The sequence below is a fragment of the Molossus molossus genome, unplaced genomic scaffold (assembly GCF_014108415.1).
Source record: "Molossus molossus isolate mMolMol1 unplaced genomic scaffold, mMolMol1.p scaffold_m16_p_22, whole genome shotgun sequence".
Taxonomy (NCBI): domain Eukaryota; kingdom Metazoa; phylum Chordata; class Mammalia; order Chiroptera; family Molossidae; genus Molossus; species Molossus molossus.
The window spans coordinates 38,494,259-38,518,276 of NW_023425358.1; the positions used below are offsets into that span (position 1 = coordinate 38,494,259).

The 24,018-nt window shown below is 43.0% G+C and overlaps 1 protein-coding gene and 1 long non-coding RNA gene across 2 annotated transcripts; both read left to right on the forward strand.

Annotated features, from left to right (window-relative positions):
• Nucleotides 1-6,513: 6,513 nt before the first annotated feature.
• Nucleotides 6,514-16,880, forward strand: LOC118639881 (zinc finger protein 268-like). Its single transcript, XM_036276485.1, has 4 exons — nt 6,514-6,731; nt 8,552-8,678; nt 8,947-9,039; nt 14,133-16,880. Exons 3-4 carry the CDS (start codon nt 9,003-9,005, stop codon nt 16,583-16,585), a joined length of 2,490 nt encoding a protein of 829 aa, XP_036132378.1. The 5' UTR covers nt 6,514-6,731; nt 8,552-8,678; nt 8,947-9,002; the 3' UTR covers nt 16,586-16,880.
• A 2,682-nt stretch (nt 16,881-19,562) lies between these two features.
• Nucleotides 19,563-22,420, forward strand: LOC118640424. Its single transcript, XR_004961353.1, has 3 exons — nt 19,563-19,653; nt 20,951-21,070; nt 22,224-22,420. It is a non-coding gene; the product is annotated as an uncharacterized LOC118640424 (long non-coding RNA).
• The last annotated feature ends 1,598 nt before the right edge of the window (nt 22,421-24,018 follow it).

The window sequence follows — 24,018 nt, forward strand, 5'->3', positions numbered from 1 at the left end:
GTTTCCCTCTCTCTCTCTTTTCCTCTCTCTCCCTCCCACTCTGTCTGTACAAAAAATAAAAAAATAAAAATAAAAACAGTTATTCTTTGGACATTGGGACCCAGAGGAGCTTTGGGTATTTGAACACACCAGGGAGGGTCTCCATTTGAGTAGGAGCAGGTACCAGGGCAATTCTTGGAGCACGTATGCTCGGGAAATAAACAACAGCACTACCCAAAGGTACCGTCCTTCCAAAGTAGTCTTTCATCTTTATAAAGACGACTTGGTGGTTCAAAACATAAGCTTAAACTAGGCTTAAGTTCAAATTCCACCTCTTCCCTAAACTTGCTCGGTGACCTTGGGCATGCTTTCTGGGTCCTCAGTGCCTAACTTATGGATGTCCTGCTCTGTAAATTAGGGAAAACATTTCTTACCTTGTATGATCTTGGTGAGAGTTAAATGAGTGAACATAGAGACAGTTTGGAACAGTGCCTGGCATATTAAGTGCTTTACAGTTGTTGACTGTGGTTATCAGTATGGTTATTGCCCCACCTGGTGTCTGACATTCAACTTAGAACTTCCTGAGTCTTAATAAGAACTATCTTGAGTTCTCAGTTCTCTTCTAGTTATACACATTTTTCCCTTTTAGAACTTATCAACCTGAGGATATCACAGACCCATAGTGAGTGAATGAATTCATTTCCAAGGATCAAAGAACATATTTTAATATTTTATGCAAAATTATTTTCATACAAAGGTTTTCTCTTCTTGGAACAGGATCCTAATCTTTAGATTTTCTGATAAGTGCATGACCCTGAAAAGATTTAGTAAGAGACTGTATCTCAATTCTGTTTTATAGTACAAATGGTTTTCCTGTGTGTAGGGACTGACCATAATTTGCCATTTTCTAGCAAAGAATATACATGTTAAATGCTGGATGATTGACTTTTGAATGATAAATATTGTTGAAACCAACAGGACAAAATCTTTATATCTTTCACTTGAAAAAAAATCTAGAAAAGATTGTTAGAATCATGAGACTTTAGAACTACAAGGAAAGTGAAACTAACTCTTGCTCTTCATTGAGACACTGTGAGTTTTCTCAGGCTCACATATTTTAAAAATATGTTTTCATAGTTTTTTTTAGAGAGAGAGGAAGGGAGAAGGGGAGAGAAATATCCTTGTGAGAGAGAAACATTGATTGCCTCCCTTATGCATCTCAACTGGGGATCGAACCCACAACCCCGGTATGTGTCCTGACTGGGAATCCGTCTGGCAACCTTTCTGTGCACAAGATGACACTCAACCAACTGGGCCACACTGGCCAGGGCAGGGGTCACATTTTGAGTGAAGTCAGACCCAGACCTAGGTCACAGGTCCCTCAGTTACTGCTGCTCAAATTTTCTCAACTGTATAATGGAGGTACTATTAGTATCTACCTCAGAGTTGTGTGGATTAGTGTGATAATATGTATAATGTACTTAAAACAATGCCTGGCACATAGGGAATACTATATGTGTTGGTGAGTAACAATATTACTATTTTTAATCTAAGGAATGTTGGAAGATATGTGTGTGTCCATGGATGATAACTGAAACACTACTATGACAGTGCAAAAATTACAGTATAAAAATGTAATATGGTTATAATGTATCCATGTAATATGTAGACATTAAGATTATACAAACAAAGATGGGCAACAGGAAAAATGTTGATCTGTCATGTGCTATGAAAAAGCATGATAAATGTAAATATGCAATAAACTCATGTAAAAAATAAATGGACTGTAAAAAATGAAAAGAATCTTGCTCGAAACTAACTTGTCAGAATATTAATAGTAGTTAACCTACATCTTGGGGGACTTAGCATTTACTGTTCCTTTTCCTTTTTCCCCCCTTTACTTTTCTTTCCAAACTCTTCAAAGAATACATACTACTTTTAGGATCAGGAAAACAGTGTCATCAGTGATGGGATGTTTTGTCTTCAAAGTTCTTATCTACAAGTAACTTGAAGGGAGTTGGTCAAGATAACAGGATACAAGATATGCAGTAAGTGACTTCATTTCTATGTACTGGCACTGAACAATTTAGAAATGAAGTAAATACAATATCGTTCACAATGATATAAAAATGTGGAAATATAAATGTAATGAAATGAGCAAGGTCTGTACAGTACAAAGTGTAAAACTGCTGAAATTCAAGATCACATAATAGAGGACATATGTGATAAATGGACTAATACACCGTGGTCAAGGACGGGAAAACTCAATATTGTTAAGATGCCAATTCTCCCCAAATTAAATTTTTTTTTTGATGCTCACCCAAGGACATTTTTCCATTTTTTGTTCAGATAGAGTGGGAAGGAGAGAGAGAAACATTGATGTGAAAGGAACACCTCCCGTACAACCCAACCAGGGTCGGGGATAAACTGCAGCTGAGGTGTGTTCTCTTAGGAACCGAACCTGGGTCTTTCTGGACCACCGGCTGATGCTCTAACCACTGAGCTAAACTGGCCAGGGCTCCCCAAATTAATTTTTAAGTTCAGAGGCAGTTGTGTGTAATTTGACAAGCTAATAAAAAAATGTATACGGAAATTTAAAGACCTAGGATAACAAAAGCTTTTTTTTTTTTTAAGAAAACATTTTCTCTTTATTGATTTTTTTTTTCTTTAAGAGACAGAGAGAGAGAAACATCGATGTGAGAGAACATAGATTGGCCGCCTCCTGCGTGCCCCCCACTGGGGATGAGGTGCACATCCTGGGCATGTGCCCTGACCAGGAATCAGACTCATGACCTCTGGGTGCATGGGTGGATGCTCAGCCACTGAGCCACACCAGCTGGGCCCATGTATACATTTAGAAAGCAGTCTATAATGACAACATCAGTGGCTGCCGGTGGCTGAGGGTGGCAGAGTAATTGCAGACAGGAGCATAAACACCCTCCATACGACCCAGTTTGGTGTATGTAAATTATACTTCAATAAATTTGATTTTAAAATACTCAGAAAACCAGGAACTTTGGGGGAAGAAAAGGTGCAGCTGCAAGTGAACGCTAATAGTAGTAGTAATTTCTGATTTTAATCTATATATGGACAGCTTAATATGAGGTAGCCAATCAGCTAAACCCTTTAATGCGGTCGATTGTTTCTGTAACTCAGGAAAATAATGTTATACCCCCTATAATTAAGGCAACTTGAGTTTGCAATTTTAATTTTCCCAGAATCGCATAGGTAGTAAATGTGGGAGCTTCATTTGAGAAGTAACTACCAAGTGTGTGGCATGTGGTAGAGGGTCATACAAAATGAACTACTGTAATATGAAAAATAAACATTACCTTGTAAAAGGTTGGCACGTGTAAAATGTTGACATATTTAAACCCCCCCTTTGGGAAAACAAATTTTATAAAAATGTTATGCTGTTATACATTTTTGAATTAAAGTGTACATTAGGGCTTTTACCAAAAAGGGACCTTAGTACACTTAATTAACACCACTGCTGTGTTTGTTGTCACTGTCCACTTAATTCTTTACGTTATTTAAAACCTACAGCGCCCGCTCCCCAGAGCACAGCCCCGCCCCGGCCCTCGCTCTCAGCCCCACCCCGTGCGCCAGGCGCTCCCGCAGAGGCTTCTGGGAGTTGTAGTTCGTTCTGTCCTCGGTCTCAATGACGCACTTCCTGTGCGTCCCCATCGGTGGCCATTGGTTCCGCCAGGCCCTCAGAGCATCGTTCCGCGGCTGGTGTCCCGCAGCCGTTGCCCCTCGAGGTGACCGAAACGGAGTGGACCACCCACGTTTTCCCTCAGGGCCGTCGTCTCCCCCAACCCCCCTCGCCCCATTCAGGGTTTGGAGGAGCCGACGTGTCGAACCCCTCACTGCCAGGCGGCGGAGGGTACCGACTAGTCAGGCCTCCCCCGGGCCCGCGCGGGTGGGGATGGAGCGGAGGTGGGCAGGTGTCGGTGCTCCTGGCCCCTGTCTCGGGCGGGAGGGCCCCCGGCGTCGGGTGGGGCCGCGCTGAGACCTTCCCTCACGTCCCCTCTTCGCGCAGCCTCGCCCGCCACCTCCGCGGGCACGCCGACGGCGTGGGCATGGCCACCAGGGTCCGCACAGCCGCCATCTGGGTGAGTCGGTTTCCTCTCCTTTGTGGACAGCTGCCCCGGGGCTGACGTGCGCACATTCCAGCTCCTCCAGGGCTTGGAAATGTCCAGATGACAGGATTGTTGCGAAACTTACCGAGATAATAGCCACTGAAGTAAAACATTACTCGTGTCATAGACCCTTATTGAGGTGTAATTGAAATGCCATAAAAGCGCATCCGGCTAAAGTATGTCATTCAGTTGTTGTTAGTACAGTAGCCCCCCTTAATTCGCGGGGAGGGGGACAACATTCCAAGATCCCCCAGTGGATGCCTGAAACCGGGGCAGTACGAACCCTGAGTATGCTGAGTTTTAACCAATACATACAACCTTTTCCACTTCAAGGAAACACTTCATGACCACTCTGTGGCATATTCGAATCGCTGGCATCACCACACTTACGTGTTGGAGCCGTCATTAAGTAAAATAAAGGTTAATTGGACACAATCGCAGCACTGCGGCCCAGCAGATGACGAAGAGGAGTAGCAGGTGGGAGGTACACAGCCATGTATATGCTGGACACGGGTTGATTCCCGTCCTGCGTGGGAAAGAGTTGGAATAGCGCAACATTGCAATTTAAAATAGCGCAATAGTGCAGTTTAAAACCTGAGAATTGTTTATTTTGTGGAATTTTTTATTTAATGGTTTTGGACCGTAGTGGACCATGGAAAGTGAAACATCAGCTGAGGGCTGAATTCTGTCTTCACATAGTAGTGCAAATATCACCACTACCTAATTTCAGAACATCATCATCACTCCAGAAAGAAACCCTGGCCCCATCCCCAGTTACAAGGGTCATACCCTACAGTATACATACAATGGTTTTAAAATAACAGTTTATTACTAACAGGGATACTACATAGAGTTCATTGGTTTTTATAGCTTATTTTATCGAAAGAGTATACAAATGCCACGTGTTAAAGTCTGAAAAATTGTTTTTTGTTGCTTTACTTCCAATTTGATAACCAAATGCATTTGTTGACATTAATTTTTAACATTATGATTGCCCTCTCGTTGATCATGTAAAATATTTATATGATTCAAAATGTAAAACTGCAGAAGGGTGGCCTAGCCAGTATGGCTCAGTGGATGAGCGTTATCCCAAGGACTGAGGTCCCAGTTTGATTCCAGTCAGGGCACAGGCCTGGGTTACAGGGTCGATCCCCAGTAGGAGGCAGCCAAACAGTGTTTCCTTTCTTACATCAATGTTTCTATCTTTCTCTCCCTCATTCTCTCTCTCTCTAAAAAATCAATAAAAAACATTTTAAAACAACACCAAAAACTGCAGAATGATATATTCAGACAAGCCTTGCTTTCATTCCTTCCGCCCTTTTTCTCTCCCCCAGAGGCAACCCTTTTTACAGTTTCTAGTTCATCTTTTCAGTGATTCTTTTGGAAGTATCAGACACACATATACAGACATGCCTGACCTGACTCATTGCTGAGCTTTGTCAAGAAGCATTTTTTTTCTGCCTCAAGCCATTGCCTAGAGTTCAACATGCCTTTTCTCACATGTACATAATTGTATTTTGTTTTTAAGAAAATTTCTGGAATAAGTTTCCTCTGGATATTTCCCTCTTTATCTCCTCCCATCACTCTCTCCCACTGACTATCTCTTAGATCCTGTTCTCACATGCCCACAGCACTGTCAGGTCACTTAGTTCCCTACCGCTCTGAGCCTGAGGATCATTGTTCAGATCCCACTCACGGGAGGTGCCCTCTGGTTGGGGATGAACATTTACTGGTGACTTGAGACCTGCAGCGTGTGGCCCCTGAAGAATCTTCCTCGTTTCCCCTGTGCTGTTGGGTCACATCTGCCCATATCCTGAGGTTTGTGAGACCTGTCACTTAGGTGCTGTTTGTTGTAGGTATCTGGGCTTTTCCCTTTACTATTCTGGTAGATCTCTTGTGGCTTTTTTTGAGTTTTTTGGAGATTAAAAAATTACAGTGCTACCCTGATCTCACTCTACTCTCAATGTTTTAACTACAAAAAGGAGCCATCAGTGGGAGAGGTTAAGTGAGTTTGTTCATGGACATCTAAAGAGAAGGAACTCTAACTGAAATAGACTATGTTATTCAAAATCTATATCACTGGTGTACACCCCACCTAAAACAGAGTTTAATTTTGAGCATCTAGTATCAGGTTCTTATTTAAGTGGCTGCCCAAAGTTGTTTAAATCTCAGGGTGGTCATTGTGCTTGTGAGGTTCATGAAGCCTTTGGAGAGTCTGGGGTGGGGGCTGTCATTGGTGTATTTGGTTTCCCATTTCCATTTGTCTTCCTTCTGCCCCACAGTGGCCATGACCACATTCTGCAGAACACCCAGCCTGTTCCCCTGCAAACATGTTCTTTAGCAAAAGAGATCAGGGTTGGGGCCCAGAGGATATATGCTCACTGAAGTGGTTTGCTCTTGAGTCTACAGGTCCCACCCCTCCTGGAACGAGATAGTTCAGACAAGAGGATCAGAAAGCTCCAAAGTCAGGAACCCACAGTGGGTCAAGGGACCCCTGACCAAAGGCCTCTCCCTAGAGAACCCCAGCAGAGGCTTAAGAGCCACAAGACAGAGCAGATCCTAGAGTGGCTATTTATTTCTCAGGAGCAGCTGAAAACTGCTGAGTTTGAGGTGAGTTGCTTGTTTCTTGATTATCACTTCTTTATTACTGTTATTCACTTATTTACTCTTTTGGTAGAGAAGGGGATGTGATTCGTAGTTTGCACGGTTGTTAACACTCCTTAGTTTGTGGCCTGCTTATTGTTATGGTTCCTAAAAGGTTCCTTTCTATCTGTATTTACACGTTTCCTGATTTCCCCACACTCCATTTCCATCTCCTTTTTGTCCCCCTGCTAAAATTATTTAGTTTTTACGGGTATTCTTTGGTCAGTGTGTTTGTAACGTGTGTCGTCAGTGCTGTGTGTGCTCATGCATCTTGCTGTATTGCTCGTACTTTTCACTGAGCACCTGCTTCAGGGGCACCCATGCTCCTGCGTGTTTTACACTGTGAAGCTGGGCTGAGGTGTCCACAACGGTGACTGTTGTTCGTTTGTTTGTTTTTGTTTTTTATTCCTCATCCGTGGATATTTTTCTACTTATTATCAGATAGAGTGGGAGGGAGGGAGAGAGAGAGAGACAGAGAGAAACATTGATATGATAGAGTCGCATTGACTGGCTGCCTTCCGCACGACCCGACCAGAGCTGGGGATGAACTGCAACCAAGGTACGTGCCCTTGATCCGAATGGAACCCGCAACTCATGGGTCCGCGGACCAACGCACTAACCACTGAGCCAGACCGGCCAGGGTTGTCATTCATTTTTTTAATTTGAGCCATTCTGGTTGTTGTAAGGCAGTATTTTTTTTTTTAAATGTTTTTGTCTTTATTGATTTTAGAGAGACAGGAAGGGAGAGGGAGAGAGAGAGAAACGTCAATGAGAGAGAGAACATCGATTGGTCACTTCCTGCACTCCCCCCCCCAGGGGGGGTCGGCCCACAACCTGGGCGTGTGCCCTGACTGGGAATCGAACCAGCAACCTCTGGGTGCATGGTCGACACTTAACCACTGAGCCACACCGGCTGGGGCAGATATTGCAGACCCTCTGCCAGCAAAAAGATTATGACTTGCTAAAAGCTCAGATGTTATCATTTTTTACCAATAAAGTATATACATCTTTTTTTGTTTTTGTTTGAAATAATGCTGTTGCACACTTAATAGACTTTAGTGTGGTGTAAATATAACTTTTATATGCTCTGGGAAACAACACGTATGTGACTATTGTGATATCCGCTGTATTGTGGTGGTCTGGAATCGACCTGTGGCATCTCTGTGTTCTACTCATGCGTATTCACCGAGCGGCATCGCTGGCTTTCTCCTTTGTTCCCATGTTGTGCTCTGTGCTTCTGTTTTAGCTCCTTTGACTCCCAGTCACATCTGCACATGCTTCGCTGGGCTTCCCTGTGCTTTGCTGAACACTTTGGGCAGGAATTTGTTTCACCTGCTGTTCTGTCATCTGCAGCTAACTGAAGACTGGAACCTGATATTCTCACATGTTGAGTGAAGGGCTGACTCATACAGTACTTATTGACGGGGAGGGTTTCAGTCATTTCTTGCCTTTTGTTGTTGTTGTTCAGATAGAGTGGGAGAGAGAGAGAGAGAGAGTGAGTGAGAGAGAGAGGGAGGGAGGGAGAGAGAAAGAAACATCGACGTGAAAGGGACACATCGAGTGGTTGCCACCTGCACGACCCAACCAGGGCCGGGGACAAACTGCAACTGAGGTACATGTCTTTAGCGGGAACTGAACCCAAGTAACCACTGAGCCAATCTGGCCAGGGCTCATTTCTTGCTTTTATCACAAAGAATGTAATTAATGAAAACCCTAGTTAAGTAGTCTGTTGTTTCCCATAAACACAGTAAGATAATCCAAGACTGACTGGGATTGTGCTCTTTCAGGGGCCGTTGTCATTCACTGATGTGTTTGTGCACTTTACTGGGGAAGAGTGGCAACTGCTGGACCCCGCTCAGAAGCACCTGTACCGGAGTGTGACGTTGGAGAATTATAGCAACCTGGTGTCCCTGGGTAAGTGCTCTTCAGGCTGCTGCTCAGCTGCTTAGCGCTGGGAGGGGTGGGCTTTTATGAAATGCTTAGTGAGCTTAGACTTCTGTTAAAGGCCCGTTTTTCTTAGTCTTCCTTTGTCATCAGAATATACAAATGTAACGATGTTTGATTAGCCAGAGTACAAAAGGGTAGCTTCATCATCCTGCGTCTTAACCAGATCTTCCCCATCCTTCGTTATCCCTGAATTTTAGGCAGTTTTGGTCTCTTATCTGTGACTTTCCATTCTCAGGGTATCAGCACACCAAACCTGATGTCATCTTCCAGTTGGAACAAGAAGAGCTGTGGATGATGCAGGGCCAGAATCCAAGTCAAGGCCATCCAGGTGATTGATCACGCCACATACATTTTTTATTTTTATTTAGAACTGGTGTGAGTTCTAGAGTGATGTGCACCTCAAGTTTGTACTGTCTCATCCGTAACCATTCTCTCATCGTTACTCTCCTCTGGCTGCTCAGCCCTCTCCTTTCCCTCGTAGCAGACTCACTTCATCATGCTGAGCAGGCTTCTCCCTGACAGCACCTGATGTGCCTTCCACATCCCTTCTATTTCCTTTCTGTTTTTTATTTTATTTATTTAATTATTTATTTATTTATTTATTTTCCTCACCTGAGGACATTTTTGCACTTATCTTCAGATAGAGTGGGAGGGAGAGAGGGAGGAAGAGAGAGAGAGAAACATTGATGTGAGAGAGACATCGACTGGTTGCCACCCACACGACCCCAACCAGGGTCGGGGACAAACTGGAACCTAGGTTTGTGTCCTTAGTGGATACCAAACCAGGGACTCTCTGGTCCGTGGGCTGACGCTCTAACCATCCAGGGCTAAATATATTTTTAAATCCCTTAGACTGTATCCCACAACAACAGTCTCAACTTCCTTCCTTCTCACTGAGCCCACTGCTCCATGTGTCTGCGTGCTGATCGCTGCCACGTTGTCCCTGTCCTTGCTGAGTGCCTCCCGCAGCATCGCACTGTGTGGTTTCCCTGCCCCGAGCCTTCCCCGAGCCTGCCTCAAGCAGCAGCCCTGCCCCCACTGTCCTGCTGCACAGAGACCTGCTCACTCTCCTCGTCCTTCACAGGCTGCTCTTGCTGTTCCCTCTGAGTCCATGGGAGTCTTTGTTTTTAGATGCCTCACTTTCCTCGTATGTCGTAACCATTTTTCTTAGTTAATCCTCACCCCAGGATATCTTTTTTCCATGGATTTTTAGAGAGACTGGAAGGGAGGGAGGGAGGGAGAGACACACGCACACACACCGATTGGTTGCTTCCTGCACGCGCCCGTCTGGAGCCGCACGTCGAACCTGCAACCCTTCAGTGCTTGGTTGATGCTCTGACCACTGAGCTACCAGCCAGGACTGGTATATTGTAACTTTTAAAAGACTTCTGTTCTGAATATTTAAGCTCTTTCTTTTCTATTGATAATTGACAGTCTGTGCCTCTTTCATCTGCTCTTCGGTGCTGGGTGTGATTGGTCCCCTGGCACCTGCTGCCTGTGCCCTCCCTCGTCTTGTTCTCAGAAACCGGGTTCGCCTCCCCCATTGCCCACAGCCAGTACTCTTCTCGACTGCTGCTGGCTGTTCTGCTCGTTCCTGGTGCGGGGACTCGGCATCAGTCTCCACGCGCCATTCTTTTCCCTGGGTTTTCATAGTCGGATAGTATCTTGGTCCTTTCAGAAGGAAGTCCCATCTGTGTTACCTTCAACAATAAAGATAAAAAGTTAATAAAATAAAATAAAGCCCTCTGACTTTTATAAAAAATAGAAGTCCCCCATCTTCTCAATTTTCACTCACAAGACCAACATTATTTCATTTCTTGCTCTACTGATCCGTCACGTTTATAGGACTGCGTTTCTGTCAGTTCCCGACCTCGCTGTAGCCGTCCCCTGGAGCCCGTCCTCCTTTCATAGGCCTGGAGGGTGTCTCAGCATCAGCCTTCCTGATCCTCATCGTTTCAGCGCAGTTGTGTTAAACCTTAAGTCACCCATTTGAGCAGAGGTGACTCCTGCTCACAGGTCACAGGTGTCCAGACGTGGGGCAGCTCTAGGACGGCTGAGGGAGTGTCTCGGTGAACCAGCAAAAGCCCACCTGTCCCCTGCTGTTCCAGGCGTGGCAGCCCTTTTCTCCATGCTGCCCATGGCTGCTGGGTCCTTGCACACGTGCAGCTGTGCCAGGGCCAGTGGGGTAGGACAGGAAAACCTGTCTCAGGAAGCGCCAGCAGACTTCCTGTGTTCAGTAGGCTAGATGTTTATCACATACCCCTAAGAAGACTGGCTGGGCGAAGGGACACCCCTGTTGGCTCTGATAACTCAAGCTTCAGGGGGTTGGAGAGGGGTCACCATTACCCTCACTGACGCTAGGCTTGAAGCACAGGAAACAAATAAGTTTCTGCCAGCCAGGGAGCGGGAAGGAGACTGCCGGGCAGGCAGCACTGTGCATCCTGCGCAGCAAGCATCATCATCCACTTCTCCCCTCCATCTTCACACACATTCTGCCACCCTGCTTTCATTTTTGTGCTATATTAGCGAGAGTCTTTGCTCCCATTCAGACCTGGTGGTAGTTCTTTATGGTCTAGTGACCTATAATTAAAGTAAGTTACCCACATACAACCAGCCAGACAAATACCAACGGTGAGAGAGAAGTGCAGGGAGGAACAGCAGGGGCCTCTCCGTCTGGGGAGAGCAGCAGCAGTGGAGACCACGTCGCAGTCACCACGTAGGTTCCTCATGCCGTGAACCCCTGGTCAGACGAGCTGTGCCCAACTCCCTCTGTCCTGGTCAGCTCTCATTTCCGCATCCGAACTCCAGATGACCATGGGGCAGAATGCTTTTCTGTAGCTTCAGAATCTCAATTGTTAGGGTGCAAGTTAGTTTTGAGGGTTTACCTTCATACCATAGCCAATAATCATGTTTAATATAGTCTTTAATTATATTTGAATAATATTTAAATATATGAATTCCTGTCTTTTATTCACTGGCTCTTGTATCCTTTTCCGATTTCTTGAATTTTTTTAACTTTCCCTTGAAATTCCAACCATAATCTTATCTTTCTGCCACTATTGTTGCAAAGAGAATGCACCAAAGAAAATTCATTAGATTTTCTGGGAAGTAAGGAAAAGGAAGGATGGAATGGCACCAGCAACAGAAGGGTTGGAAGGAGAAAGTGTGGGAGCGGATGGTCAGCAAGGTTGAGTGTCCGTGAGCTCTGAAAACTTGCAGCAATAGCCCCCACATCCAGACCTGAGCAGTGCAGACTCCAGGGCAAAGGTTGTGCCTCACTGGTCTGTTTTCTTCTCGATGGAAACGTGTCATGTTAGGACCCTATTGTAACCAGTAACAGTCCCTTGCATACCATTGTGATACTCAAAAGTGCCCATATTCACTTATCCATGCAACCAGGGGCAGGCACTGCCCCATTTGGGAATTGATGTGGGAAGGTTGTGTGCAAAAGGAATAAGAGGGAACAGACCTAGGAGGCAGGGAAACTTGGAATGGGTTGTTAAGATCCTCTTGTATGCTGTCTGCAAACCTGACTTGCTGCTTTGTTCTCGTAATACCCTTTTCCATTTGTCTTGGTCAGCATATTTGGGACTCTAGATCAGCTCTACCCTTTCTCTTCTATCAGCCTCCAAACCTTTGTCATTGTGCCAGAGGCCTTAGTCCTGGGTCTTGTTCCCTATCTATTGTGTATCTTTGGCTTTTGGGATTTAAAAAAAATTTAATAGCATTCTTTCTTCCCACCCCCCTCTTTATTTGCTATTCCAAGAATATCACTTTTACCCTTTTTAGGTCTTCCTTATTGTATTTACCTCCATATATCTAAGTGACCAGGTTATTCTACTGCACCTTGATGATCAGTCAGTAAGGAAGGGTGGAGATTTAATTCTTCTACCCTGTGCCCATCATACGTTCTGTCTTCCTGTACCCCGTACCATCTTAACTTAATACTTTTGATTAGATCAGTCTTCAGTTTTCACATCTTTACAGCTGTCACTTCTGTTCACAGATAAATCATGGAAGTATACAGTAGTTAATTTTTGCTTATAAAATTTTTTTTCTCTTCAGTTGTTTTCTCAGCCCAATTGTCTCTGATCTTATAATTAATATAGTTATAAGTAATTCAAACTCAGACTCTTCTTCATGTGTCTAAATATTCTTTTGGTATATTCACCAAAACTAGTAATTCTGTCAATTTCATCTTCCCTAGAATAAACTAGTTTAACTCAAGACATGCCTGTACACTTTCTTTTTTTTAATCCTCACTCAATGATACTCTTCTGTTTATCTTCAGGTAGAGTGGGAGGGAGAGAGAGAAACATTGATGTGAGAGGGACAGATCAACTGGTTGTCTCCTACACGACCCTGACCAGGGTCGGGGACAAACCGCAACCAAGGTATGTGCCCTTTCTATATTCTATTCAATGTTTTTTCTTGGTTTGTTTTGTTGGAGCAACAGCCTCTTCCAGCAGCTTTCTGTGAAAGGTGCATTTGATATAAATTGCGAGACCTGTGCCTCTGAAATGTTTGTACTTCTGAATGTTCTCTTCTCTCGTGATGCTAAGGAGGCCGATGCCATAGTAAATTTTGATCCATTAAATGCATCTTGTGGGGTTTTATTTTGTTTTTTTCTAAATCTTCACTTGAGGACATGTTTTTATTGATTATAGAGAGAGGGGAGGGGAAAAGAGAGAGAGAGAGAGACATCCAGTGTGAGAGTGAAACATCTGTCAGGTGCCTCCTATGCCCACTGGGAATCAAACCAGCAACCTGAGTAAACACCCTGACCAGGAATCAAACCTGCGACCTTTCAGTGTATGAGACAACTCTCCAGCAAACTGAACCACAGCATCCAGGGCTTATTTTGTTTTTTACTTTTTTGTTTCCCTGGAAGCTTTTACTAGGATAGCTTTTTTCCTATCCTCAGCCATGGAACATCATGATGATGTTTCTTGTTTGTTTATTTTCATTTTTCTCTGGGTATTTATTGGAACTTTATTTCTGAGAGGACGGAAAGCTAATTTGCAATGTGTTTTGCTTTTTCTCCTGAGCTTTCTACTGTTTGGAACACACTGAGTATTCAACAGTTACTTATTAAATGATTCTAATGATTCAAGATTTCATCCATTCTCTTTATAGACTGCTTATTTTTTCTTTTGCCTTATTTGCCTTTTTTACCCATGATGCAAACCTTGTGAACTCAAAACAGTGTTTAATTATTGTCAGTTGCCTATCTATGCCTGTCTTTATGTTTAGTTTTGCTTTGTTTTCCCCAGTGCCCAGGAGTTTGTGGACATTTCCACTTCAGATTTTACTTATTTTCAGATGTGTTATCTAAAACAAAAACCTCATGACATGGCATTTTTAAGGCAATTTTATGATATACCAGGATCTTATTATTTATGACATATTTTTTATTTCTAGACAACGTCTGGGAAATTGATAATCACATGGAATGGTATCAGGAAAATCGAGGCAAGCCTGGAAGTGTGGCAAATTACTATGATTGTATTGGATTTGGAAACCTGTGTGTTCTTACTACAAATTATGTGTCTTCAAGACAGAAGCTTTATAAATTTGGCACACATGGGAAGAGTTTGAAATTTAATACAAACTTCGGTAGTAATTTTGGTGGAAAGAATCCCAGTGGGTTTTATGCACGAAGGGAATCATTCCTCCATGAACATGAACAAACTCTTTTTGGAATAAAATATTGTGAAAGTAATAAATCAGGAAATATTGTCCACAAGAAGTCACAACTCATGTGCCAACAAAGTTATGTGAGAGGAAAACCATTTCAGTGCAGTTACTGTGGGAAGGTCTTCAGCAGTAAATCACACCTTGTAGTGCATCAGCGAACTCATGCAGAGGAAAAGGTCTGCAAATGTGACGGACACCCCATTGAGCATCAGAGAAGTCATGCAGGAGAGAAATTACTTGAATGCAGTGAATGTGGGAAAACTTTCCTTGTCAGTTCACAGCTCCATATACATCAGAGCATTCACACAGGTGGGAATCCTTATGAATGCTGTGAATGTGGAAAAGTCTTCAGTAGGAAAGACCAGCTTGTTTCACACCAGAGAACTCATTCAGGACAGAAACCTTATGGTTGTAATGATTGTGGGAAAACTTTTGGGTTAAACTCACAGCTCATTGTACATCAAAGAATTCATACAGGAGAGAAACCCTATGAATGCAGTGACTGTCAGAAAGCCTTCAATACAAAGTCAAACCTTCTGGTACATCAGAGAACCCATACAGGGGAGAAACCCTATGGTTGTAGTGAGTGTGGGAAAGCCTTTACTTTCAAGTCTCAGCTCATTGTACATCAGGGGCTTCACACAGGAGTAAAGCCCTATGGGTGCATCCAGTGTGGGAAAGCTTTCAGTTTGAAGTCGCAGCTCATTGTGCACCAGAGAAGTCACATGGGAATGAAACCCTATGGATGCAATGAATGTGGAAAAGCTTTTAGGAGCAAGTCCTACCTCATTATACATATGAGGACTCATACAGGAGAGAAAGTTCATGAATGCAGTGAATGTGGGAAATCCTTCAGTTTTCATTCACAACTCATTATACATCAGAGGATTCACACAGGAGAGAGCCCGTATGAATGCCGGGAATGTGGGAAAGCCTTCAGTCGTAAGTATCAGCTCATTTCACACCAGAGAACTCATGCAGGGGAGAAGCCCTATGAATGCAATGACTGTGGAAAAACTTTTGGTTTGAAGTCACAGCTCATTATACATCAAAGAATTCATACAGGAGAGAAACCCTATGAATGCAGTGAATGTCAGAAAGCCTTTAATACAAAGTCAAACCTTCTGGTACATCAGAGAACCCATACAGGGGAGAAACCCTATGGTTGCAGGGAATGTGGGAAAGCCTTTACTTTCAAGTCACAGCTCATTGTACACCAGGGAACACACACTGGGGTAAAACCCTATGGATGTAACCAGTGTGGGAAAGCTTTCAGTTTGAAGTCGCAGCTCATTGTGCACCAGAGAAGTCACACAGGTGTGAAACCCTATGGATGCAGTGAATGTGGGAAAGCTTTCAGGAGCAAGTCCTACCTCATTATACACATGAGGACTCATACAGGAGAGAAACCACATGAATGTAATGAATGTGGGAAATCCTTCAGTTTCAATTCACAACTCATTGTACACCAGAGAATTCACACAGGAGAAAATCCCTATGAATGCAGTGCATGTGGGAAAGCTTTTAATAGGAAAGATCAGCTCATTTCACATCAGAGAACTCATGCGGGGGAAAAACCTTATCGGTGCAGTGAATGTGGGAAAGCCTTTAGTAGCAAGTCATACCTCATTATACACATGAGAACTCATTCAGGAGAAAAACCATATGAATGTAATAAATGTGGGAAAGCCTTCATTTGGAAGTCACTACTCATTGTACATGAACGAACTCATGCAGGGGAAAACCCTTATAAATGCAGTCAATGTGAGAAATCCTTCAGTGGAAAATTACGGCTTATTGTACATCAGAGAATGCACACAAAAGAGAAACCCTATGAATGCAGTGAATGTGAAAAAGCCTTCATTAGGAAATCTCAGCTCATTGTACATCAGAGGACTCATTCAGGGGAGAAACCCTATGGATGTGATGAATGTGGAAAAGCCTTCTCTCAGAAATCAATTCTCAGTGCACATCAGAGGACTCATACTGGGGAGAAACCCTGTAAATGCACTGAATGTGGGAAAGCTTTCTGTTGGAAGTCACAGCTCATTATGCATCAGAGAATTCATGCAGATGAGAGACATATTGATGAACTAAAAGTAAGAAACTTTTGCTCTAAAGTTAGTTCACAAAAAATACATGTAGAAGCAAATTCGTGTAGAAGAGAAACACTATAAATGAAATCATCCCATACACCAGAAAACTCATTGAATGGAAACCTTAAGAAAGGCACAGCATGTGGAAGGGTATCCGTAGAAAGCAGTTTTTATACATGAAATACATAATGCTTGCCCAAAGGAACTCTACGAATGTGGTGAACCCTATGAAACGTCAGCTGTAAGTCATACCTTTAAACAAATTTATGCAGGTGAAGAACCATATGAATGGAATGAATGTTGGAAATCTTTTAAATGTTATAAAATTCTCAAAGAGAAAATCTACAAGTTAATATAGAGTACACCTCTTTGAAACTCATAGTTTATTAAACACTAGGGTAGTTTTTTAATGGTTTACTGCTTTTTGTTAGATTGAGGAATAGGGATCGAGCCTAAAACCCAGGCATGTGCTGACCAGGAATCTAGCCTGCAAGCTCTTGGTGCATTGAGCGACAGTTATCCACTGAGCCACAGCAGCTGGCCTGAACACTAGGATTTTAATGACAGCAAAGTTCTATACATTGCAATATTCTTAATGAATGCAACTTTTTTAGTACAATAAAGTGACTTATTAAAAATACATTTTAACAATAGAAACCATTTATATTTATTCCCTTTATTTATTTTTTTATTCCTCACCCGAGGATACTTTTCCGCCTATTGTCAGAGTGGGAAGGAGGGAGAGAGAGAGAGAAAGAGAGAGACAGAAACCGATGTGACAGAGCCTGGTTGCCTCCTGCATAAACCGACCAGAGCTGGGGACAAACACAACTGAGGTAGTTGCCCCTGACCATAATCGAACCCACTAATTCATCCACGGGCTGACACTCCAACCACTGAGCTAAACTGGCCAGGGCTTTTGTTCCCTTTATAAGTGGGCCTGGCAGCTACCTCTTTAGCTGTATACTTCAATGTGATGTAAATTTTCAACTAGTTAGAATATCCTATGTCTTTAAGATTCATAATTCCTCACAGTGTATGGTTATCATTCAAGGTTCCCTACCAAGGAGTTGGCCTTATCACCAAAGTAGGCTGAAGGACTTCAGACTTTAATTTTTTTATCCTCACCCGAGGACCTTTTTCCTTTTTTTTTTTTTTTTTGTTGTTGTTGTTCAGACAGAGTGGGAGGGAGAGAGAGAGAAACATCAATGCGAAAGGGACACATCGAGTGGCTGCCACCCGCACGACCAACCAGGGCCAGGGTACGTGCAACCGAGGTACGTGCCCCTAGCGGGAACCAAACCTGGGTCTCTCTGGACTGTAATTTGATGCTATAATTGCTGAGCCAAACTGGCCAGGGCAGACTTTAAATTTTTAATGGACTCCTTAACTGCAGAAAAGCAAACAGGCTTTGTTCTCGGGTAACATCTTGCAATAATTTCCCTCTATATCCATTACATAGTACCTTCGTCCCTTGCCACTTTCACATAGTTCTTCGACGTTCGTGGCTTCCCTATATTGTGGTTTTTTAAAATACTGTATTAGAGCCCCAATCTAGTGAAGCTGTGAATGTCGAAGCGTGAAGTGGCGAGGGACAACTGTGTATAAAGAATCCGTACTTTGTGGCAGAGTCTGGAACTGCTTAACCACGATAAACGAGAGCCGACTGTAGCTTTTGCTATCATTTTTAGCTCTAGTTTACTCATCTTTAGCTATATGGTCTTTAAATGATGCTGAAACGTACATACAGTTTTAGAGCCAGGGTGTTGGGAATTATTCTATCAGTAGCTTTAGCAAGTCTGTTTCCTTCACAACTTCACCAGTTTCTCTCTCTTTTTTTTTTTTTATCCTCACCCGAGGACATTTTTCCATTTTTTGTACAGATAGAGTGGGAGGGAGAGAGAGGGAAACATCGATGTGAAAGGGACACATCGAGTGGCCGCCACCCGCACGACCCAACCAGGGCCGGGGACAAACTGCAACCGAGGTACGTGCCCTTAGCGGGAACCGAACCCGGGTCTCTCCGGACCGCAGGCGGACGCTCCAACCGCTGAGCCAAACCGGCCAGGGCTTCACCAGTTTCTTTATGTGAACAAGCAGCAATATGAAAGAACTGGGTCCTTGGCAATTAGATTAGGACTCGAATAGTATATTTCTGAAAAAACCACAATAGAGTGAAGCAGCAAAAGTCAAAGCGGGAAGTGGTGAGGGATGACTGAATATGTATTTTATCATTGATGTTCCAATAAAGATACTCGCACAGTGAGAATAAGCACAATACGGGAAAGTCTACCACTGCCCGTATTGTGTGGTGCAAATCCACATGCAACCCTGAAGATAGTAGTCAAATACTGTGGGAGAGGATAGTGATGGGTTTGTTTTCATCTTAAAAGCAATGGAAAACATCAGATAAAGGAAACTTAAGAGAAATTAATAGGTGTACCAGTGAACAAAGTTGAATTTCAATGAAAAATTGAATCTGGTGTGAGACTACCTGGTCCTTCAAACCTTGCCCCATCCCCAGAAGAGAAACAGGTTTCAGAGACTTCAGTAACAGTTGATAATTTTCAGAAAACTTCCAGGAAAGATAATACCAACATTTTACAGTATTTTCCATTAAATAGGGCGGGGTGGGGTGGAGGGGAATGCATTGTATTTATAAACATAGATTTAAAAGTCCCAAATGGAACTAGAGCAAAATGCATGTAATCATGCATATATTTAAAAAACCATGACATTAAGTGTAGCAGACTAGTAGTAGTAAGTCCAGTGTCCCTTATAAGTGTAGCAGACTAGTAGTAGTAAGTCCATTGTCCCTTAGTTACCAACAAAATCACTGGGTTTTTCCTAATGGCAGTTGTGGGCTGCTAAAAAGCTACATCTCAATTCTTTGCAGTTAAGCATAATCATACTGCTAAACTGTGAGTAATGATACAGAAATATAAGTTGCTAAGAGGGTGTAACGACAGGTTCTTCCAAAGGAAAACAAACACCTGGGAAAAGCCCTCTAGTGACCTTTCATCTTTCCTCTTCAATATGCAACACATAGTTGGGGTGTCAGCAGCCATCCTGGAACCTGAATTCATCTCGCCTGAATTCATGTGATAAAGGTGGAGCTACTATGGCCATTCTAGACTGCCAACATCTGGGTATGTTTTGCAAGGAAAAGAAATGAACTACGCTTTTTCAGGTACCTTTTGAAGGAGTGGGGTTGTAGAAGAGCTGATTCTGTTACATGCAGTTGAATCTGATTGTAACTGAAACACATTAAGATGTTTGTAAGACAGTCATTTCATAAAAATAACCACACTACCAGATAAAAGCCTATGATTACCTCAATATGTGTAGGTAAGTCATTTGATGGAATTTAAGGCCCCTAGATATTTTTAAATATTAAAAAATTTTCTTTATTGATTTGAGAGAGGAAGGGAGTGGGAGAGAGAGAACACTGATAGACTGCCTCCACATGCAGGAGGCAGCCAATTGATGACCTCGTGGTGACCAGCCAGGCAATATTTTTAAATATTAAATTGGGACTAGAAAGAAATCCTTTAACCCCTTCAAGAAGTGTGTTCCCAAAAATGACTACTGACAGAATTAATAGTTAAACAACAGACATGTACCTTTAAGAAAATTACAAGGACGTTCATCACTTTTATGGAATAGTGCAGTGTACATTCTAGCCAAGGTGTGAAAGCAAAGTCATAAGGAATTGTGGAGTAGAGCAGAAGGAAAATTTGTAATTTTCACCAATTAGTTGTTTTCTGGTTAAACAAATTGGATAAGCTACAAATTTAGGAAAGGACACAAAGAAACCCAAATGAACAAAACACTAGAAATTAAGGAATATTTTATATAAGAAAAGAGTTGCTGCTCTTGGCACAACTGCAGAAAGAGGAGAGAGGTCCTGCAGTCGGGAGTCTTCACAGACCACAGCTGCCTCTGGACTGGCCTGACGGCTTAGAGAACCGCACTGCAGAGCAGTTTCCAGCCAGCTCTCCCATGCACCGCATGGAACTCTTACAGATCGTATGACAGGTGTGATGTTGGCAGAAAAAGCTAAAAATAAAAGATTTTCTGAGATGCCCAGCTCCTCTGATAAGTGCAAGGCAGACACTACACAAATTAGAAGAAATCAGGACTGTGGATAATGCAACAATTGAATCCAATAGATGCAGTCTGTACCTTTAGGCTGAGGGATGTGTAAAGAGCTTAGAGAACACACCATCTCTTTCCTGCCAACCCCCACATAGATGAAAACCACCTCGAGGTACTTTGGGCTTCGTTCTACAAAACGTGGGAAAGGTTCAGGAGAGCTGAGACAGACACCTCCAATGCATTGTAGGCTGGGAGCTCAGAAGTCAGAAGTGGGAAGCGAAGGAACCTTAGCATCTCAGAAAGCTGGCTGCTGGGTTGTGAGCTCAAGGAGATCTCTAATATTTCCAGGTTCAGATCCCAGGGCCTGCTGAGGGAAACATCCTGATCCTGCCCTGACAATCGTTGAAAGAAGTTGTGCACTGACCCTAACCTAAAACTGCAACGAAGTCCATGCCAACTCAAATGCAGGTCAGGCTGACTCAGTCTCACCCAACCTCCCAATTTAACAGCTGACATTTGAAAATATGTACTGCCCTGGCCAGTTTGGCTCAGTGGTTGGAGCGTTGTAATGCGGTCCAGAGAAAATATGTACCCTTTCCTGGAAATATATACCCAGGTCAAAGGAAATGATCATGAATAGAGATGGAATATAATTATAAGAGAATTATTTCACCAAAAATACACTCCTAAGTATATATGCTCTTAACAATGAATTTTCAAAATAATGTAAATTAATGCAAAGTAGATCTGAAAGAAATAATCTATCACTTATTTGTAAATAACTTGGAGAGCAAATTAGAAGAAATCAATAATGCCATCCACAAAGTGCAGCTAAGACATTTCTAGAACATCCAACCACAGCATACACAGTCTTTTTCATTGCACACGAAGCATTCACTAATACATATGTGCTATATCCTGGGTCATAAACCTTTTTAAAAAAAATAAACAAAAACGTGTTGAGTCTATAATGCAAATTAACAAGAAACTAATAGCAAAAACAACAGATTTCAATACTTGGAAGTTAACACAATTCCAAGTAATACATGGGCCAGAAATTTAAAGAAAATATTTTTAACTGAACAAAAAAATACAACATAACATTTTTGAGATGCAGAAAATGCCATGCTCAGAGTGAAAGTTGTAGCATTAGGTATTTAAAAAGAATAAAGGTCTCACATCACTAATCTAAACTTCTAGCGTAGAAACTAGAAAAAAGAGTAAGATAAACCCAGAGTAAACAAACATAAAGATAAGACCAGAAGCCAATGAAGTAAACAACAACAATAAGAAAAAAACCCCAGAAGGGAATATTATAAAAACACTAAACACATATATTTGACAAAGTTGATGAGATGGACTAAATTCTTTAAAAATAAACTTACCAGAGTTCACTCAAGGGGAGAATACCATCAGAAGAATGTCAAGAAGAAGTGGTTAGCCTGATTAGCTCTACACCTATTAAATTCATAGTATTCAAAGCCTTCCAACAATAAAAAAAAATACAGGCTCAGGTCACTTCACTGTGAATTCTACCAAACATTTAAGAAAAAATACCAATTCTGTACAAAGTCTTCCAGAACATAGATGGTGAGGAATATGCCTTAACTTTTTTTTTTAGGTCAGCCTTGCACAAATAATGCCAAAGGTGTAAAAAAACAACATCCGGTCAAGATGGTGAGTAGGTAAACGTGGTGTCACGTCCTCCCACAACCACATCAAAGTTACAACTAAACTGCACAATCATCATTCAGGACCGCCTGAAATCGCGCTGAATGGAAGTCCTACAACTACGGAATTAAAGAAGCAGCCGCATCGAGACTGGTAAGAGGGTGGAGGGGACGGGCTGGTCCCACACCCATGTGTGGTGAATAAAAATCAGGAGGAAGGTCCTCTCTGAGGACTGAGGGGTCCCCGTCCCACACCAGGCACCCCGCTCAGGGTTCCAGTGCCAGAAACAGAAGCCCCATAACTTCTGGCTGGAAAAACCAGCAGGAACTGAGGCTCAGGAAGGCTAAGGCTGGAGCCCCAGGCAGCTCCTTAAATGGCCCGCTCACGGACTTATCGGATTCACTCCCTCTTATTTTGGAGGGGAGGCAGCTCGAGGGGCGCCAGAGACATATAGGGAAGAACTGAGCTGTTTGGCATTGGAGCAAGGGCTGAAGAGGGAGCTTTCTCCGGGACAAACGTGCTGTCAAGCCTTTGTTCCTTTGGTGAGCCCTTCCCTGGGGTGGCAGACAGCTGCCATATCTGGGACTTCAGCAACCTGGCTCCCACTGTGGGCTCCCGCCCTGGTGATTCCCTGAAGCCCCGCCCCACCCAGCTTTCAGGCCCACCCAAGCTGTTGCCAGTTGCTTAACCATAGGATTGGCCTGTCTTGGATCCTGCTTCAGGTTTTCCTAAATTCTTTCAAACAAGCAGCATCTGGCCCTGGCCTGTTTGGCTCAGCGGTTAGAGCGTCGACCTGCGGTCCAGAGAGACCTGGGTTTGGTTCCCGCTAAGGGCACGTGCCTCGGTAGTGGTTTATCCCCGGCCCTGGTTGGTTGTACGGGTGGCAGCCACTCGATGTGTCCCTTTCATGTCGATGTTTTTCTCTCTCTCTCTTTCTCTCTCTCTCTCCCTCCCACTCTATCTGAGCAAAAAATGGAAGAATGTCCTCAGGTGAGGCGAAAAAAAACCCAAAAAACAAGCAGCATCTGGTCTCAGCTAGCTCCATACCACTCGTTAAGTAATACATAGAAACAAACACAGGGAGGCGGCCAAAATGAGGAGACAAAGAAACAGGTCCCAAATGAAAGAACAGAAAAAATCTCCAGGAAAAGAACTAAGCGAAATGGAGATATGGAGATAAGCAACCTAACAGATGCTGAGTTCAAAATACTGCTTATAAAGATGCTCAGTGAACTTAATGAGAACCTCAGCGAGCTTAGTGACGGCCTCAAGAGCATAAAAAAGGACCAGTCAGAAATGAAGAAGGCACTCACTGAAATAAAGAATACTTTACACAGATTCAATAGTAGAGTACGTAAATCCAAGAAGCAAACCATCGATTTGGATTCTAAGGAAGCAAAAAACACCCAGTCACACAGATTCAATAGTAGAGTACGTAAATCCAAGAAGCAAACCATCGATTTGGAATCTAAGGAAGCAAAAAAACACCCAGTCACACAGATTCAATAGTAGAGTACGTAAATCCAAGAAGCAAACCATTGATTTGGAATCTAAGGAAGCAAAAAAATACCCAGTCAAAACAGCAAAAAGAAAAAAGAATTTTAAAAACCAGTGAAACAGCAAAAAGAAAAAAGAATTTAAAAAAATGAGGATAGTGTAAGGAGCCTCTGGGACAACTTCAAGCGTGCCAACATTCGCATCTTGGGGGGTCCCAGAAGGAGAAGAGAGAGAACAAGAAATCAAAA